The following is a 19,925-nucleotide window of genomic DNA, read 5'->3' on the forward strand; positions in this document are numbered from 1 at the left end:
GCAAGGTTTTCAGTTCCACTGCAAAAGCACCAAGCAATGGCATCATGAATCAGAGTACGCACAATGCAAACCTACATTTCTTATAGGTACCGTTGGTTTTATTTTTTAATAGACTACAATAGGAATAAAAATCTAAAATCCATGTTTCTATCTTCATATTCATCATACACAAGCTCAAAAACAACAATAAAATATGAGTGTGTGTTTTCATTAGAAGATTCCCCCTCAATTTTATCTTTAACTGTTCCTTATGAATTATAGGGAAGTAAATAAGGTTTTCTTTGTTTGTACTTGTCTTCTTCTTTTGCTGAGACCCCATGAAAATCTTTGGGATTTCCATGAAAAGTATATGAAATAGCCTGCTATTTTCTCACGTTTGTCAAAGAGGCCAGTCTTCTAAGACCTGCTGAATAATGTAAGCACCAGTTCAAACACCGGTAGGCCCATCAGAAGCCAATTCAACTTGTGAAATTTGTTCTGTATCCCACAACAGGGAGAGGACCACTCTTTCATTTAACCTGACAGAAAGTGATACAGGCAGCTTCCTGTTATTCTTCGATGAGATAGTCCTTTTGATCAGCATTTTCAGAGCCCTCTGCAGAAATGATCAGAGACTTACACGTGGGGCCAGGAAAGATATTTTTATCACTGCTTTCTGTAGAAGTCTGAGTTTTGGCAGATTTAAGTAGCTTTTCTTCTGTGATGCTATGTGCTTATTTTCTTTGCCTGAAATTTGAACTCTATTTTGGAAATGGTTCTAAGTATGAGGTTGGTATTTGAAAATCTCCATGAATCACTTAGTAACAAGTGACCACATGCTTTGCACTAAACTACTTTGAGGGTATCTTGCTAAAAATTGAATCCTAGGCTAATTGCAATTTCCTTCAAGTAAGACAAAAAAAAATCTTTCTTTCTAAACCAATTAATTTTAGTATGTTAGATGTAAAATGGTTGCCTAAAATAATCAGAGCATGAACTACTAGTTGTTCCCTGTTGAGTAGAGAAGGAAAGACATTTGACTTACTTTCCACCCCAGTAGAGTTTGGTTGTTATGACCAGGCTGGACCTCCTATATGTTGAACAAACACAGAAAGAAATATTTAAAAAATTGCTGGTTATACCATTGAGTCATATTATTATTATAGCAGTAGACATAATTTAGTTTGCCTCACATTTTAAAACTGGTGAAAGGATAAATTTGTTCATTCATGTCATTGAAATGTAAGGGCAAAGGGAAGCTGATGACTGGGGACTTGAAGTCAGATCCTAGAGAAAGAGGTCTGAAGGGAAGGAAGCTTTATCTGGAAGACCTGGGAGAGGAAAGACTATGACAACACACAGGTGACTGGGTGGTGGCAAAGCAAAGGTGAGTGGTAGGCATGGAGAGTCAGGATGGAAAGTGAGAGAGTAAGTAAAAAAAGCCTAAAGGATGGACTGCTTTCAGAACTCAAATAGACAGTCACTAATACGCAGCCCTGGGATTTCTTTGGAAGGAATGATGCTAAAACTGAAACTCCAGTACTTTGGCCACCTCATGCGAAGAGTTGACTCATTGGAAAAGACTCTGATGGTGGGAGGGATTGGGGGCAGGAGAAGGGGATGAAAGAGGATGAGATGGCTGGATGGCATCACTGACTCGATGGACGTGAGTCTCAGTGAACTCCAGGAGTTGGTGTTGGACAGGGAGGCCTGGCGTGCTGCGATTCATGGGGTCGCAAAGAGTCGGACATGACTGAGCGCCTGATCTGATCTGAATACTCACCAAGCATCTGACATAGTGTTGATTGATCATGAACTTTCCATATACCCCCTGCCAAAGACCATGGACCCTAGTGTCTCTGAATTATGACTCTTTCCAACCAATTGGAAAGAGTCATACAACCAATTGCCTTCACAGGAAAGTACCAACTACATGGAAATAGAATACATTTAATCAATAAATATGAGTAAATTTTCTTCCCATTCAACTTCTTATTAATTGAAAATGTTATTTTAGGAAAACAACCCTAAAATCCTTAACTCAAACTTCCACCACTTTATTCCTAAGGGAATGAGATGTGGAAATCTTGTCAGCAAATTCATTACCTCCTCAAAACCACACCCAAGGGCAGGAAATGAAATTGCACTATTGTGATTGTGGAATATGAAATAAGTCTTAAGAACTATAGTTATATAAATTAAAATTTGGAGGTAGAGCTCAATACAATTTAATTTCTCCAGGTATATAATTCAACTGAACTGGCTGAGGGAAAAAAAGGCATTTGAGATTCAAAGGTTAAGACCAAACTTCGAGAGTATTTGAAATAAGGCGTTTATTAATTCCGTCAGCTGTAGAGTCAATGCCTGAAGCCCTGACACATAAAAGACTAGTATGATTAATGATAAGCAATGGGGAATGATGGTGACAACTCAGATAACTTGGCTGCAACAAGAAAAATGTGTCGAAAATGTCAGTAACCCCGTCCTACTGAAGTCAATTCCCTGAAAAGTAATTCGAATCACTAACAGAAGGTCTACAGAGATATACATCTGGAAATTACATACCCCAAAAGGGCTGATGCACTTTCCAAGTTAATCCATCAACCTCGTAATACCTAGTATAATAGCAATCTGCCACAGGGAAGTTGGGTCTCCTTCAGCAAGTGTTCTCAGAATTTCAACAAAAAGCTCTGGATGGAATCTTATTAAAAAATGAGTGCAGCCTTCTGGATTATTCAGAGCAGTTGGCCCTGCCAAAGCCATGCATTCTACCCTTAGACCACCATAGACTTATTTTTCCCAAATTAGGCTTTCTGTAAAATGTTTGGCCTCCATGGGTGTGCATACCAATATTTATGTTCAAATACAAGAGTAGACAACAACCTGATGAATTACCATGGACTTCAGGGGGGCATCTAGAGCAGCTGTTCTGAGTAGGTGAAGAATGATATTATGAGGATTTCACATTGATAAAGCACAGCTTTCAAAATTCTTTTGTTCACCTTATCTCACTTTATCAGCACAATGCTCCGTGAACAGTTATGCCATCCATTTTACAGGTGGGTAAATTGAGGCGCAGCAAAGAGAAGTAACTTGCCCTGGACAAAACAGCTAGCAAGTGGTGGTCTTGGGACAAAAAGCGAAGGATGCTAGTTGAAACCTGCTTTTGTAGCCTTCATGCTATGATGTTATGGTCTATCTTTTCAACAGCCTCAGGTGGGTGGCTGTGAATTTTTATGACCTGATATCAATATCTATATCTTGGGGATAGCCTGAGTGTTTATTGGCAAGATTGAAAAGCATTTTGCGAAAGATGCATGTTAATCTATTTTCTACAAAAGGTATGTAAGAAATTTTGCAAAGTATGATGAGTGATGACCAAGTGTTCTGTGGATGCAGAGGGGAAGAGAGTTACTGCACCAAAGCTTCCCCTTCATCCTCAGGAGTACTCTGGCAGCCTGCACCTTGCTGTTGATTTCACTGGACATTATTGGACTCATCTCCAAAGTGTTTGTTATAGGTTGAATTTTGTTCTCCACAAAAGATATGCTAAAGCCCTGTCCCCCGGTACCTCAGAATGTGAGCTTATTTGGAAACAAGGCTACTGCAAATGTAATTAGTTAAATTAAGATGAGGTCATGCTGGAGTAAAGTGGGCCCTTTATCCAATATGACGAATGTTTTTATAAGACACACAAACACACAAAGGGAGAATATCATATAATGACAGAGGCAGCATTAAACAGTTGCAGCTATAATTCACAAAGGGATACAGTCCTATTTGGGCAGTGATGGATGGGTCGACATTCTGAGTGAAATGGTAACTCAGGCAAGGTGGAGGACTGGGTGGGGATGTGAATCTTTTTCCGTATTTAAGGTTGAATATAATTTTCTCTTCACACTCTTACAGTCCCTGGAGTGGGTAAAGAGAGGAAGGGAAAGGGAGCAAGTAGGTCACCAAAGTTCATTTGTTCATATTTCCAGGAACTTCCGAGTTTCCATTTCCACTTGTATTATAGAACTGTTATCTGTCATTTATTTGGCCATCGGCAGATCTTATACAAGAGCAAAAGTGAATTCCAACTCAACCAGTGGTCTTTGTTGGTCTTTGCCTGAGTCTGTACTCATGCTGGGAAAGAAGTGGCTACTGGGGCTGACATGTGCAGTGAAACAGAGGGGGTTTGCTGCTCCCCCCAACAGTATAGCATCCCTCATTACTACTAGCTCTGCCTCTACAAAGTGATAGGATGCACTGTAACCCCTCAAGCACAGCAGAGGAAGCACTTTCTTGAATGTCCAGGTAATATGGCTCCCGGCACACAGGAGAGATGCTGGCTAATTGTGCTCAAACAAGAAAGCTTTGGGATATTTATCCCAAGGGTTTCTTGGGTCATCATTTCTTTGCATCCAGAGTTGTTAATAAAATGAACAATGCACATAAATACATGTATGGATATAATTAGCATTCTGTGGCTCCCTTCCTTCACCAGATCACCACACAGGGCAGTCAAAAACCATGAAATGCCACTTTATTTTATGCACAATTATCTCATGAACATCCTCTGCTCAACCCATGGTAATTCATTGTGATCGACGACAAGTTAATTTTTGAAGTGCAAGTAGTGAGCTCGCTAATAATTACTTTCAAAGCACTGTAAATTATTTCTTTACTAAGAATTGGATTTTCTGACAGTCTTTCTGGTCACTTGTAATGCAACTTTATTTTCTCTTCTCTGGTACAAAATAGTAACAGTCTTTTTAAAAGGCTATTAAATGACTATGGTGAACACTTTACCTCCAGCCTTTCTTCTTGATGATGCTCCCCAGAATCACTTCAGCCCTGGAGGGGAAACAGATAATGTCTCAGGATACAGTATCCTGGAAACGCAAGAGTCAATCCAAACCACCAGATCCCTTCCTTGTTTGAACTGTCAGTGCCTACATGTCCCCAAAATAGAAGCCACTCTCGGCTGGTAGCACAGTTTCTGCTGTTTCTGCTTGTGCCTGCAGAATCCTGCTCCTGGAGCATTCCAGAAGCACCTGCCAAATCCTGACACTCTGGCAGGAGACTGCCTGTGGTCCTGATACTAGGAAGCAGTGGAGTCATTTGGCAGTTTGGCGTTTTTGAACCACTGATACTATATATAACTGTCTAGCTTGGTGGTATTCAAAGGGAGTCAAGGGTTTCTTTCTAATGGCCCTATCTCCGATTGTGACCAGAGAAGACAGCGAGACCTCATGCTTTTCAGACAGAAAATACTGACTCCCAGGCGATCCTGCAGGGTTAAAGAACCCATGTGTGGCTTTAGATGTCCCAAAGCCAGGGCTGCAGGTACAGTGGCCTACAGAGAGAATGTCCTGGGTTCCAGTGACAAGCGTTGTCAGAAGAGCAGGATATACGAAGTCATAGGGGCGTGTCCTTCCTGCCACTGACGCTGGTCGTGGAGTGTTATAATCAAGACTCTCCATCCTCTCCCCCTCCACCTACCCCAGCTGGGACCCAAGCTTAAGGATACTAAAACTTTCTTCTAGGTTCCTCCCAGTCAGACCAGCACTGTGAGAAGCAGGTGGGCTCTCAGAGGCTTTGTGAATGGAGACCTCAATGTAATCAGTGCATTGTCCATTAGCATTCTATAGAGCAAGTCATCTCTAATTGTGATTTGTCTTAGCTGAAAAGTCCCGTCTTTGTTGGAGTGTAGAGCCTGGCAATAAACCCCGAGGCGAGTTAGCCGGGGAGCATGAACCAAGGAGACACACACTGACTGTTAGCTCAGGGCTCTTTCCCCCTGTCTCTCCTGCAACCTTGCATCTCACAGTGGGAACCTATCTCATTACACACTGACAAACAATCAATAATTAATCAGGACCGATTATCCTTCACAACAGGAATACAAACAGAACTCTAACAGACTTGTTAATCACTCCCTCTTTTTCAGCTTTGGCAATAAGCAGGATTCAACAGAAGAAGAAAACGCTGACATAAAGTAGGATGTGGAAAGAAACAAATCCTCATCAGTTGTATTTTCTCTCCTTGGACACAACAGAAAACATCAAGGATGTGGGCTCTGAACCTGCCTGATAGTCCTTGAACATAGCCCTGCCCTTGAAAAGGAGGAAACCCAGGCTAGGAAAATGCACTTTTATCAGGCAGTGATGAACTCGATTCAGCAGTTTGTTATTCTTACCCAGAAGGGGAGGAATTAAGCCTGCAGGTGATTATGTTCCTCAGCCCTGTTAGAGAATTGCAGAGCTGCTCCAGTAGCAGTTTAGATGTTTAGTTTCTTTTCTGCATCCGTGTTCAGGATGGCCAAGGAGGCCAAGGCGGCCACTTCTGTTGAATGTGCTTATTGTGTGGGACCAGAGGGGTGGACACTGAAGACATAGTACCCATGTGCTTTGACTTATCACTGAGCCCTGTCCTAGAGCTCCAAACCTGCTCTAGGGTCCAGAAGAAGGTTGTAGCCAGCTGTGACTTCTCCAGAAAAAGAAGTGAGGCCTCTTTGCAGCCCTGTCTGTCCTCAGCATAGAGCCTGAAATGCCCTCTTATAAAAGATATTCGGTTTCTTGGCATCTTTGGGAATCCCTCCTTTAATCTCTACTTCCCTGCAGAGAGAATGTGCCTGTTCTCCTCAAGGTTGAGGAACTACGTGGGGTGGTTATAAAATGAAAGACTAGCTTTGGAGAAACCACGCTGGAATCTGCTCACTTATATTAATTACATTCAGCTAATATTTATGCATCTCCACTGACATCACTCTGGTCATAACCACTTCCACCCCTCAAGTATTGACAGACTGTGGCAATCGCTTCCAGTCCTTTCTTCATACAGGGACCAGGGGTGGGAAGGTCTGGGTGGGCAGAGGGGTCCAGACATGGTCAATAGCCCCAGTTCTGGTGGAGGTAGCTAAAGGAAGGAAGAAAAGCAATGGCATCAGCATCCGTGGGAAAGACAGACCCTTCTCACCAATGTGTCAGCAATGGTCTGGGGGAGTCTCTTGGGCCCAGAACTGAGACATGAGAGACGCATCAGGTACTGACTTACTTTCCAGCGGCATAGACCTCGGCTGTATCAAAGAGATTCACTCCGCTCTCATATGCGATTGTCATCAGCCGTTCAGCAACCTGCAAGAGGATGTGAAGGTCAGTCGGAAAAGCCAAATGCTTTACAAGCCTGGGAAGCAACTTGGAATCCTCTGGTGGTCTTTAAGAACATGGAAGTCTCACCGACCAGTCTTATTTTTCTCAGTTGTATTAAAGAAAGAAAGAAAAAAAGAAGATTCAACCAGCCTGAAGATGGTACGATTACCCCTTCCCTCAGACCTATACTGGGCACTCAGGGATTTCCTTCAGTGCTGAGAATACCCAGCCACCAGGAGCACAGTGAGGTGGAGGGACTTGGGTTTCTCACTCTGCTTGGAACACCTGGTTTGACGACATTCTCTGTGGCACTGGAAGCTCTCTGACCAAGACGGTCGTTTGTATCCCTGGTGACTTCATTTCTCGTCTTTCTCTTTTTCCCAAGCTGATAGGTTCTGGCAGTTGGGTAACTCTTGACCTAAAAGCTTGTGCCTTTTTTTCCCCTGGAGGCTTAGCAGACTGTGCTGATGAACCAAAAGTTAGACAGAGCTGGGACTGCTGGAAAGTTCCTGTCAGCTCAGCACAGCCCCAGGCACGGTCACAGAGTGACCACCAGCCACACTGACACTACATGGAGAGGAAAGAGTGAGCGCACCAGCTCCTCACAGGTCAGCCTGAGACTGCCAAGCTCCTCACTCCTTCCTTTGTGCTGCTCAACATGAGTGGCAAGTGTGACAAAAGAGCATGGGGAGCAGCTATTAACTACACCTTGAGGGATGGTTCTGGAGGGACAGCAATAAACGGTGCTGGAGAAAGGACATTTTTTCATTTTGTTGATAGACTTATTAGTCAACTGAAAAATTACACACCTCACAAATAGTTGAAATTGATTTTTACATTATGTTTTTCATTGTGGGCTAAGGGTACTTCATCAGTATTTCCAAGATACTCTCTTTTCCTATTTTTTTTTTTAAAGTGATATACCAAGAAAACTGTCAGGCTAGCACAATGCAAATCCTTTAGAATTGCAGCTAAAATGATATCGTGTGTGTACTTAGTCTTGTCCAAATCTTTGTGACCCCATGGACTGTAGCCCACCAGGCTCCTCTGTCCATGGAATTTCCCAGGCAAGAATACTGGAGTGGGTTGCCATTTTTTCCTCCAGGGGATCTACCTGGAGACCCAGAATTGAACCTGTGTCTCTTGCATCTCCTGCTCTGGCAGGCAGATTCTTTACCACTGAGCCACCTGGGAAGCCTATTATTACTGCTTCTAATTTGGCACCATTATGACATTTCTCCTAAGTATAAATTAAAATTTAAGACAGTATAGCTTTTCATACCATAATTGCCATATATATATATACACAAAATACATAATATTGTGTGTGTATATATATATATATATATACACACACACACACACACACACATTTCTTTTTTTCCCAGCTGGATAGTACAGGATGCAGGATGCTAGTTCCCCAACTAGGGATCAAACCCAAGCCCCTGCAGTTGAAGCATGGAATCTTAACCACTGGACCGCCAGGGAAGTCTCATGCCCTATACTTTAGAGATTATTACGGGTGTATTGTATATCATCCCTGTGTTATGTCATATGTCATACTAATGGATTACTATTAGGAAATGTGCATAATAAATCTCATCTAGTGAGAAATTTTAATATGTAGGATCCTGGATGGAGAGCTGAACTAAATGATAAGACATTTCCCAATCATGAGATCTGAAGATCTGAACATGGACTAAAGGAAATCACAGGACTAAGTCAGAGGACCAGTGTCTGAGGTCGACGGTACCACTTACTAGATAAATGCATGCATGCTCAGTAGCTTCAGTCATGGCCAACTCTTTGTGACCCCAAGGACTGTAGCCCGCCAAGCCGTCCATGGGATTTCCCAGGCAAGAATACTGGAGTGGGTTGCTATGCTCTCCTCCAGGGAATCTTCCTAACCCAGGGATCAAACCTGCATCTCCTTCATCTCCTGCATTGCAGGAGGATTCTTTATCATTGAGCCATCAGGGAAGCCCCTATTAGATAAATACATGTTGGCAAATCATTTGACCTCTCTATGTTTCAGTTTCATCATCTGCAAAATGCGGATGCTTCTGTCCTGCCCCCTAGGGAAGCTGCAGCTCTCAGAGGAAGCTGACCTTACCTCCCTCCAAGAAGGGCCTGGTGGGCCTAACGTGGTTCAGGGAAGGTCATGTGACACATTTGGGCCAATAAAATGTGAGAGGAGATTGATTGAGGACGTATGGGGACATTTTTCCTTGTTCTTCTTGCAGTGTTTCTATAAGCAACACTTTCCCTGGAGTTACTTTTCTAACTGAGATCTAGAATGCCTGCTGCTACCTTACTATTTTGTATGGACAAAATGGACATACAAAGGAACACAGGGTCAGGAGAATCACTAGGAAATCCAATGGAGGCTCTGATTGAGTCAACCTGGAAGCTTGCTCTAACTCTGCATTTCTAATTTGAAAGTAAAAATAGTTTTTTCCCTTATTTGTTTAGCCAGTTTGAATTGGATTTACTGTTACCTGCAACTGAAAGAAGGCTAAAAGCATTCCTGCCAAGTGGCTATTCAATAAATGGCTGAACTCACACAGTAATGGGGACATCACCACCTCCCAAGGTGGCACTGATAATTATGTCACTCAGCATATTAGGGTTAGTATCGGCTTTGTGCCTCCACTGCCACATGGAAATAGTTTAACTTGACCAGTTCAGCCATGGGTGTGACTGTGGTCTGGCTGTGTCTCCTATCTTCCTTGCTGGCAATCTCTCTGTTGCGCCCTGGGGAAGAGCCACAGCTGCTTTCCAGAAGGACAATAGCTATTTGTCTGGTCTGCATTGAGGTGAAAGTCTCTCCAGTCATTCACAACAGCTTTATTGTAGAGTTTTTAGAATCATAATTTTAAAATGATTTGTTTCAGAGGCTGGCCCTGCATACTCTGACCTGGGCAAGCTGGGCTCATTGCAGCAGAGAGAAGACACTGTTAAGGGCAGAGCAAAGATGAAGAGGAGAATAATATGCTTACAGTTGACTCCTCTGCTCTGAAAGGGAAGGTGTATTTGTTTTTTTCCGTTCCAAGTACCATACCAGCCAGTAAGAGGTTATGCACATGCTAGATACAGTGGATTATTAACTTTAGACCTCTCTCCTTCCTTATCACTTATTTTGCATCTGATTGAAGTCTGCATCCATTGTTTTGATATCTGTGCACTTGTCTCTGTGCTGCCTCAATTCTCCTTTCCTGAAAGGGCCCTGGCGTGGACCTGGTGATGACCACCCTGGTCCTCCTTTAGAACTCAAGGAATTATTTCCCCAGCTCTTAGGAACGCTGTCATCAGAAAGCGCTTGGCTAAAGTGAGTCACCTAGCCCAGGGACAGACCTGCCTCCCAGGGCAGCCTCCGTCCAATGACTGGTCACACAAGGGATATAAATACTCCTCTTGCCCCAACTTGGGACAACTCTGCAGGGCCATCTGAGCTTCAGAGATCTCCATGGGGTCAGCTGAGTTCACTGCTGAGACTGCATCACAGCCCAGCTTCCTAATAACTGTTCTGCAGGCTAATTTCCACCTCAGGTCTGCTTCCCAAGTACTCTCCACTGTAACAAGCCCTTTGTGATGACCTGCTGCTGCTAAGTCGCTTCAGTCGTGTCCGATTCTGTGCGACCCCATAGATGGCAGCCCACCAGGCCCCCCCACCCAGTCTCTGGGATTCTCCAGGCAAGAACACTGGAGTGGGTTGCTATTTCCTTCTCCAATGCATGAAAGTGAAAGTGAAGTTGCTCAGTTGTGTCCGACTCTTAGCGACCCAATGGACTGCAGCCTACCAGGCTTCTCCGTCCATGGGATTTTCCAGGCAAGAGCACTGGAGTGGGGTGCCATGCTACCTATGCCCAATACTGGGAACATGCATTCAGATAGATAAAAATAAGAAGATAAGACCCCTCCCTATGGATCTATTAAATAACAGGGTGACTTTGTGAGCTGTGGAAAAGACCCTTTATCACCCTAAGTGTCTCCTTAGGAATGGTAGTAAGAACTACCTTTAAAAGAGCTTGTCTTGTGTCAGGCACCAGGCTGAGCCCTTCATTAATCTTAGGGGCCATCATCTGCATTTTACTGATGTGGCAACTGTTGGTGAAAGTAAATGTTAACAAATCCAGTTAATGCAGAGTGAGTTGAAGCCCAGTGAGTATATCCACTTAGGTGCACTATCCCTGACTCCTCAGTGGTATCAAGGAAGTGAAGGAAGGCTTGAAGGGACCTGAGGGGTTTCTTCAGGGAAGCTGTTGGTACTCAATGCCTCCATAGCTCTTTTATGCCGGGAAAGTAATCGTTAAAGGCAATGGTCAGAATTATCATTTTGATAAGCACCGTTCTGAATGTGTAAATGAAGGTGTAAAGGAGTTCTGTAGTAAATACGATTGTTAGAGGTCCCATTTATCTGTAACTTACTAGTCAGAGGGCTATATAAATGTCTGACATGCATAGCATGGTTAATATTTTCAACAGAACTTCCCGTTTTGCATATGAAAAAATGAGGAACAGAGGTTGAATTAACTTGCCCAAGTCTGGGTGACCCAGTTTTCCTAAGACTGAGAAATACTAAAATGGGAACAGTGCAAACTGGGACCAGTTGGTCTAGGTGAAGCTAAAACACATACGTATACACATGCCAGCAATAACATCTCTTTGTAAAGTTACTAAATACTAATTCCAAAATTGATTGTCCTCTAATTATTGAGCCTGCTCATTTAGTAGATTGACAGCTTCAAGAGCTATTAATAGTCTAAATGTGAAAAATACAGGAAGCAAGATAAAGTGGAAAATAATCTCTGAGTCAATCTTAGCCATTTCCGGTGATTAAAATATTATCCTTTTAAAATACTAGAATCCCAGAAACTGTATTGTAAAATACAGTTTGCTCTGCATTTTCTATGATCAGCATAATTGGAGACAAAAGTAACTCACCTCATCTGAAATTTGACCTCCAAATGTCACCCATGTTCCTGGAAAAGAATAAATATTTGCATGTTATTCATAATCAGTTTTCTAATGTTGTGCACTAAGGAAAACACTTTTCTTACATCAGGGCTACTTCAGTAGGTTGCTCATGAAGGTACCTGGACAGGAAGTTCTGCCCATCCTCCTTCTATCACTAAGTTCCCCAGCAGGGATCTGCATCCCTTTGCTTGTCTTTTCTTCATTTAAAGGCCCAGTATATGCTAGTATTAGCCCTGTCTACTGATACTATTATTAGTATTATGTCTAAAAAGTATTAGCTTTTTCTTCTGACTTAGGACCGTATATGCTGCTGTGTAAGAAGGCAGTGCCCCAAGCCTGCATCCACTGCACACTCATTTTCATTCCACTTGGCTAAGAAGTTAGCAGTTCTGAAAGGGAAGGGAAGACCTTTGGTCAAATTTTCCCTTCCTTTGTCTCCAGTGAGGGACCCTATTTTGTGTTCTCTATTCCCTTTCAAAAGGAACCCTCTCAGAGGTTCTTCCAGTCCCCACTTCCAAGCTGCAAGGGGGGACAGTTAAGCTTTTTCCTCTCTTATGACCTGCCACTCCAGAATGGAAATTGCCATTCGGTTTTGGGGTGGGATAGAGGCAGTAGCTGCTGAGTGAGGTTCGGGAAGGCAAGCAGGAGAGGCATAACCAGTTGCCAAAGATCTGCATGTGTAAAGCAAGAGAGAATCAGGCACTGAGTGGGCTATGGCCTCTCAGGTCTATAGTCACCTCACTCATTCATAATTCTCCCCTTGATCCTTTTTTTTTTTTTTTTTTGAGCTCTAACTACCTGCCAGGCAAAGGCATTGGACCCACGTGCTCAGCATAGTGAGGTGATTGCCCTAGCTCCTCTGTTCCAAGAGCTCACTATTGACAACTGCTGTTATTTAGTCGCTAAGTCGTTGTCTGACTCTTTGTGACCCTGTGGACTGCAGCCCACTAGGCTCCTCTGTCCATGGGGTTTTCCAGGCAAGAATACTGGAGTGGGTTACCCTTTCCTTCTCCAGGGGATCTTCCTGACTCAGGGATCAAACTCACATCTCCTGCATTGGCAGGAGGATTCTTTACCACTGAGTCACCTGGGAGGCCCTCACAGTTGACAATATTAGTTGACAAATGATATGATGAAGGCAAATACGAGGCAGGAGGGGAAGGACTGCTCTACTCTGACTGGAGGGAGGTGGCCCTCAAGAAAGACTTCTGAGAAGAGGTTAAGTCTCAAAGGAAGTAGATGAGCGAAGAAGGGAGGAACAGGCCTTCCAGGTACAGGTAAGAGTGCAGGCAAGGCAGGTGAGTAAAACACTTGAGTGGGCTGAGGAGCTGTGGCATGGGCTTCTGCGCCAGGTGAGGGAACACGACGTGGAGAGGGAGGGGTGACAGGAGGTGACTGGGCGCAGCTCATATTTGTGGGGGCAACAAAGAAATGTGGTTGGAAACTTATGTTTTGCAATACCAGGATAGCTACCATTTATGGAACATCTTCCAAATGCCAGTAGTACACTGAGAAACATGTATACGTTCATCACTATGAATTTTAACAAACTTACAAGGTAATTTTATTATCCCAATTTCCAGATGACGACTCTAGCCATCAACCAAACTAATGACGTGATACACTCAGGATTCCCCACACGTGCTGGGCTTCGAGGAGGATATCTTTCTCACTGCATTTTGCCACCTCATCAGTAAATTTCCAAAATTAATTGTGGTCTTTGGATTCATACCCCCATAGAAGCATGTTGATGTGACTGTACCTTTTTTCTTCTTAAATCTCAGGGACTACACAAAGGGAGGATATATATTATTTTACTGGTACTCTCTCCATCCCCAGAGGTTGTAATGGGAGGTTTACAGATTGCACTCGGTTTGCAGACTTGTTGTGCCTGGCAAGAACAATGTCCCACTTGGAATTTTAATAAAAGTTACCAACATTTTGATAATTTAGGAGATTAATCTGCTTAATCTTGGGAGATTTTTCTCTTAAATGTCTGATTTCTAGCTTCTCTTAATGACAGAGGGTCAGTGTCCCCACATAGCCAACATGCCCTGAATCTGAGGGGCGATGTCCTCCCTGTTTATTTGAAGGTCATACATCTTTCTTTGTATTTTCAACACTGAGATCAAATGGCAGTTGTTATTTACTCCCACGTGTTTACTGCTATTTTTTAATTGTAAAATTTAGAGAAAAAGAGACTTGTGCATCTCCTAAAAAGCAGAGTTCAGTATTTCAAGAAAAAATAAGGGTCACTTTTTTGGTAGATGTGAAGAATTTCCAAGAAAATTCTTTGTTGTAAACAAAAAATGTTTACAACAGAAAAATTACAACTTAAGGCACCATAATAAAATAAGCCATGACTGGTATTATACAGAAAAGATGGGAAGTTGGAAACTTGATGGACTGAAGAAATGGCAGTGTTTGTTTTGAATGAGAATAAAATAAAAGATCTGCTGTGAAGTGCAGTTCTCTATTAAGTGGAAAAATTGCCTGAGCAACGAAACCTTTTTACAGACAACACTTTTACAAAAGAGTTTCTTTTGAATGTAGCAGAAATTATGTGTCCAGAGCATAAACAAGCACTTGCAAATGTTCCTATAATCAGAAACATTTCTGCTCAGCATGTTGAAAATCTGGCTGAGAACTTTCAGGATAAGTTAAATTATTGGTGGCATTTTCTATTGCAGTAAATGAGCTCATATGTATAAATAATAGCACACTATTAGCTATATTTATTTTGTGATGCTCTGAGAATTTTGGAAGGGTTAAAGAATTTTTGAACAAGGAGGCTCTGCAGGGCAAAACATCAGAATTATTTGGTGATGAGAAGGGTCTCAGACCATTGGATATAGAAGGCAGTGTTCCAAATTGTGTTACTACAGATCGGGTTCTCACAGAGGGCAGGGCTAAGCTTGGACTCGTCAAGCAACAGATCTGAGGTGGCAGTATTTCGAAGGGGCACTAAGCATAAGTCCATTAATTTCCTCATTTATCATGAATGGCTTTGGGCTAAAAAGCTAAAAGGAAATAAGCCATGGATTTGGTAATTAATATCATGAATCAGCTATTCTTCTATATCTTGGAGAAAAATCAGGTCAGTGTTTGCTTAATGAATTTGCTGGCTTGTGCTATGATCTTGGAGAGCATTTATTTTTTAACTGTTCATATCATCAAAGGAAGTAGTCCCATATCCATTTAGCAGCAAAGATTGGCTCAAAGTTCCAAGCTTCTTGCTGACATTACATGTCTTCGACACCTTGTGGATAGTTTTCTATTGGGACATTCAGAATAATTTACACGAATACCTCATTTGCTTTTCTCAGTCCTGACAACATAGTCTTTGGAAAATTCATTTGTTAAAGAATAATTTGGTTTACTCTTTCAACATTGCAGTCAGTTCCCAGGTATGAAAATGGTGACCTGAAATTTAATTTCCAAAATGGGACCTTTGAATACTGGATTTCATGCTTTAAGAAAACAAACCAGCATTATTTAGCTTGTTGTTGCTCAGTTGCTGTGTTGTGTCCAACTTTTTGTGACCCCGTAGGACTGCAGCATGCCAGGCTTCCTGGTCCTTCACTACCTCCTGGAGTTTGCTCAGATTCATGTGCATTGAGTCCGCAATGCCATCCAACCATCTCATCCTCGGTCGCCCCCTTCTCCTTTGCCTTCAATCTTTCCCAGCATCAGGGTCTTTTCCAATGAGTCGGCTCTTTGCATCAGGTGGCCAAAGTATTAGAGCTTCAGCTTTAGCATGAGTCCTTCCAATTCAAGGTTGATTTCCTTTATTATCAACAGATTTGACCTCCCTGCATTCCAACGGACTCTCAAGAGTCTTCTCCAGGACCAGAATTCGAAAGCATCAATTCTTCAGCTTATTCAGCTTCAATCAGTTCAGTTCAGTCACTCAGTCATGTCTGACTCTTTGCGACCCCATGAATTGCAGCATGCCAGGCCTCCCTGTCCATCACCAACTCCCGGAGTTCACCCAAACTCTTGTGCATTGAGTCAGTGATGCCATCCAGCCATCTCATCCTCTGTCGTCCCCTTCTCCTCCTGCCCCCAATCCCTCCCAGCATAAGGGTCTTTTCCAATGAGTCAACTCTTGTCATCAGGTGGCCAAAATATTGGAGTTTCAGCCTCAGCATCAGTCCTTCCAATGAGCACCCAGGACTGGTCTCCTTTAGGATAGATTGGTTGGATCTCCTTGCTGTCCAAGAGACTCTCAAGAGTCTTCTCCAGCACCACAGTTCAAAAGCATCAATTCTTTGGCGCTCAGTTTTCTTCACAGTCCAACTCTCACATCCATACATGACCACTGGAAAAACCATAGCCTTGACTAGATGGACCTTTGGTGGCAAAGTAATATCTCTTCTTTTTAATATGCTATCTAGGTTGGTCATAACTTTCCTTCCAAGGAGTAAGTGTCTTTTAATTTCATGGCTGCAATCACAATCTGCAGTGATTTTGGAGCCCCCAAAAATAAAGTCTGACACTGTTTCCACTGTTTCCCCATCTATTTCCCATGAAGTGATGGGACCAGATGCCATGATCTTCGTTTTCTGAATGTTGAACTTTAAGTCAACTTTTTCACTCTCCACTTTCACTTTCATCAAGAGGCTTTTGAGTTCCTCTTCACTTTCTGCCATACCTTTCTTAATTTTTGATAGTATAAATGAAGGGCTATGAAGTTACCAAACTGTACTACAAAATGGCGTTGAATACTATGGCAACATTGAAAGCTAGAATAGTATTTCCATCTTGGAGGATATAACCCTCCTTATAAGAACCTAGCCATGTTAGGAAAAGCTTATGTTTGCTGCTGCTAAGTCACTTCAGTCGTGTCTGACCCTGTGTGATCCCATAGACAGCAGCCCACCAGGCTCCCCCGTCCCTGGGATTCTCCAGGCAAGAACACTGGAGTGGGTTGCCATTTCCTTCTCCAATGCATGAATGTGAAAAGTGAAAGTGAAGTCGCTCAGTCATGTCCAACCCTCAGGGACCCCCTTGGACTGCAGCCTTCCAGGCTCCTCCATCCATGGGATTTTCCAGGCAAGAGTACTGGAGTGGGGTGCCATAGCAGTTTTATTCCAAAATTAATCTGAAAAAAATTACCAACCTTAGTTTACATATTTAAGGCTTTGTACCATACATTACAGTAAATAGACCTGGCTGACATTTTAGTACAGAAGAAAAGGCATCTGATTCCAAGACAGAGCAGTAATGAATTATAAGATAACAATAATAATAAATGTTTTTTCTTTTTCAGTTTTAGTTTAAATTTTTAAATATAAAATAAAATATAGATATTATACACACACACACACACACACACACACATAGCCACACCATAATGTAGTAAAAATGAAGAATCTGGTTCCATTTTGGGGATTCTGTCGTTCCTCCATTCAGCTTATTTGATTTAGGTAGGCTACCTCCCTGACCTTTTAGACATTTGCTATTTATTTCTTTTATAGTTATTTGTTTACAAACTTTAAATCTCTTACTAGAGAGTAAGCTATTTGAGGTATAGGGCTTTATTTCATTTATCTTCTTATCTCTACAGTCCTGGAATAAAACAGTCCTTGGAAAATGGTTGATAATTATCTGGTTAAATTGAATTGAATTGGCTTTTTGGCTATCATCAATGTACAAAGTACTGGGATAGTTTCCCACCAAATAAACATGTATATTTTGATTTATAGAAACATGAAAAATGCTCATCAACAGTCTTCAGTTCTTTTTTTTTTTTTAAGATAAATTTTTTTTTTTTTACTTTACTTTACAATATTGTATTGGTTTTGCCATACATCAACATGAATCTGCCATGGGTTCATGTTGTTCCCCATCCTGAACCCCCCTCCCACCTCCCTCCCGTACTATCCTTCTGGGTCATCCCAGTGCACCAGCCCCAAGCATCCTGTGTCATGCATCAAACCTGGACTGGCGATTCGTTTCATATATGATATTATACATGTTTCAATGCCATTCTCCCAAATCATCACACCCTCTCCCTCTCCCACAGAGTCCAAAAGACTGTTCTATACATCTGTGTCTCTTTTGCTATCTTGCATACAGGGTTATCATTACCATCTTTCTAAATTCCATATACATGCATTAGTATACTGTATTGGTGTTTTTCTTTCTGACTTACTTCACTCTGTATAATAGGCTCCAGTTTCATCCACCTCATTAGAACTGATTCAAATGTATTCTTTTTAATGACTGAGTAATACTCCATTGTGTATATGTACCACAGCTTTCTTATCCATTCATCTGCTGATGGACATCTAGGTTGCTTCCATGTCCTGGCTATTATAAACAGTGCTGCGATGAACATTGGGGTACACGTGTCTCTTTCAATTCTGGTTTCCTTGGTGTGTCAGTCTTCAGTTCTAACCCCTGTGTGACTGATGTGTTTCTCCTCACCCCTGAACCTACACAGCTGTGCCCTCTCCTGGAGAAGGGCAAGGGAAAGTCCTTGTTCCTGGCTGCAAGGCTTCCTGTGGATTGGAGGGGCACAGTATAGTCAGGGTCCACCACCAACCACGAGGAAGAGCTGACACTTACAAATAGGATGTATTCCCCCAAGATGGAGAAGGACTGAGTGGCAGTTTTTCAGACAGGAAAACTCTACTTGTGTGATTTTATTTCTACTACCCCTCTTCACAAGATCTAAGGTGGTTTATTACTTAATGCTAAGTCACTTCAGTCGTTTCTGACTCTGTGCGACCCCATAGATGGCAGCCCACCAGGCTCCCCCGTCCCTGGGATTCTCCAGTCAAGAACACTGGAGTGGGTTGCCATTTCCTTCTCCAATAAATGAAAGTGAAAAGTGAAAGTGAAGTCGCTCAGTCATGTCCGACTCTTAGCAACCCCATGGATTGCAGCCTAACAGGCTCCCCCATCCATGGGATTTTCCAAGCAAGAGGTACTGGAGTGGGGTGCCATTGCCTTCTCCGTTATTACTTAATACAATTCTCAAAAAACTTCTGTGGCAGTTTCCTTGATCATTTTTATGCCTCTAATGAAAACATGCCTTCTTGAGACCTAGGATGGCATATGATTATTTCACTGTGATGTTTCAAATTAGTGAGATGCTATTTAGATCATTTTACTTAACTGACACTTGTTGTTTCTAACTTTCTTAAAGCAGAGGGAGTATAAAGAGAACTTTGAACTGTTATTGTGTCTTCAGATGAAATTCCTTCGTGTACAAAGGAATATATGCTTTGAAAACCTCTATTTGAGGCCCTTGGCATATACCTACCAGAGCATAGAAAATGATCAGTGAAATGTAAAAGACAATGAAAACTGGCTTTATACACACATGCAGGCACACACACACACCCCCCTCTATCTTTGGTTACTTAATTAACTTGTTGGTGGTTTACTGGGTAATTGCTAAGCATAAGGAAACATGCTTATCATTTAAATGATCTCCTTGCTTATATGAAGAAATATTTATTCAGAAGTAGTAACATTTGGGTCTTTTTTCAAAAGCCACTTTCTTTGTGAACCTTATCTGGTCATCCATGTAGAATCTCAACACCCACCCCCTGACAGTTTAACTGCCATATCCCTACAGGTAGGCTACCTCCTTGGCCCTTTAACATCTCACATCACTTGGGTGCAATTATCATAACTGGCAAACTAACACTGGTACAGTACTAGTAACTAAACTACAGACCTTTGAATTTAATTGTCCTTTCTGTTCCAGGATCCTATACAGGACACAACATTGCATTAAGTTTTCATGTCTTCTTAGTGTCCTCTGTTGTGTCTTTCCTTGTCTGTCTTTCATAATCCTGACATTGATCAAGTATTTGA

The 19,925-nt window shown here is 42.2% G+C and overlaps 1 protein-coding gene and 1 long non-coding RNA gene across 3 annotated transcripts in view; one reads left to right on the plus strand and one right to left on the minus strand.

Moving 5' to 3' along the window:
• KCNAB1 (potassium voltage-gated channel subfamily A regulatory beta subunit 1) overlaps window positions 1–19,925 on the minus strand; it is a 439,216-nt gene that overhangs the window by 80,338 nt on the left and 338,953 nt on the right. For both annotated transcript variants that reach the window (XM_055569252.1, XM_055569254.1), the window contains 4 exons: window positions 12,060–12,097; window positions 7,021–7,100; window positions 4,774–4,818; window positions 1,025–1,069 (listed from right to left, as the gene is read on the minus strand). In XM_055569252.1, coding sequence (XP_055425227.1) covers window positions 1,025–1,069; window positions 4,774–4,818; window positions 7,021–7,100; window positions 12,060–12,097 — 208 coding nt within the window. The remainder of the gene's footprint in view (window positions 1–1,024; window positions 1,070–4,773; window positions 4,819–7,020; window positions 7,101–12,059; window positions 12,098–19,925) is intronic.
• Window positions 12,890–19,925, plus strand: part of LOC129643993 (uncharacterized) — a 76,325-nt gene continuing 69,289 nt past the window's right edge. Inside the window, exons 1-2 of the long non-coding RNA XR_008710646.1 lie at window positions 12,890–13,390; window positions 13,676–13,785. This is a non-coding gene — a long non-coding RNA (uncharacterized LOC129643993). The remainder of the gene's footprint in view (window positions 13,391–13,675; window positions 13,786–19,925) is intronic.

This window comes from Bubalus kerabau, chromosome 2 (assembly GCF_029407905.1).
Source record: "Bubalus kerabau isolate K-KA32 ecotype Philippines breed swamp buffalo chromosome 2, PCC_UOA_SB_1v2, whole genome shotgun sequence".
Taxonomy (NCBI): domain Eukaryota; kingdom Metazoa; phylum Chordata; class Mammalia; order Artiodactyla; family Bovidae; genus Bubalus; species Bubalus kerabau.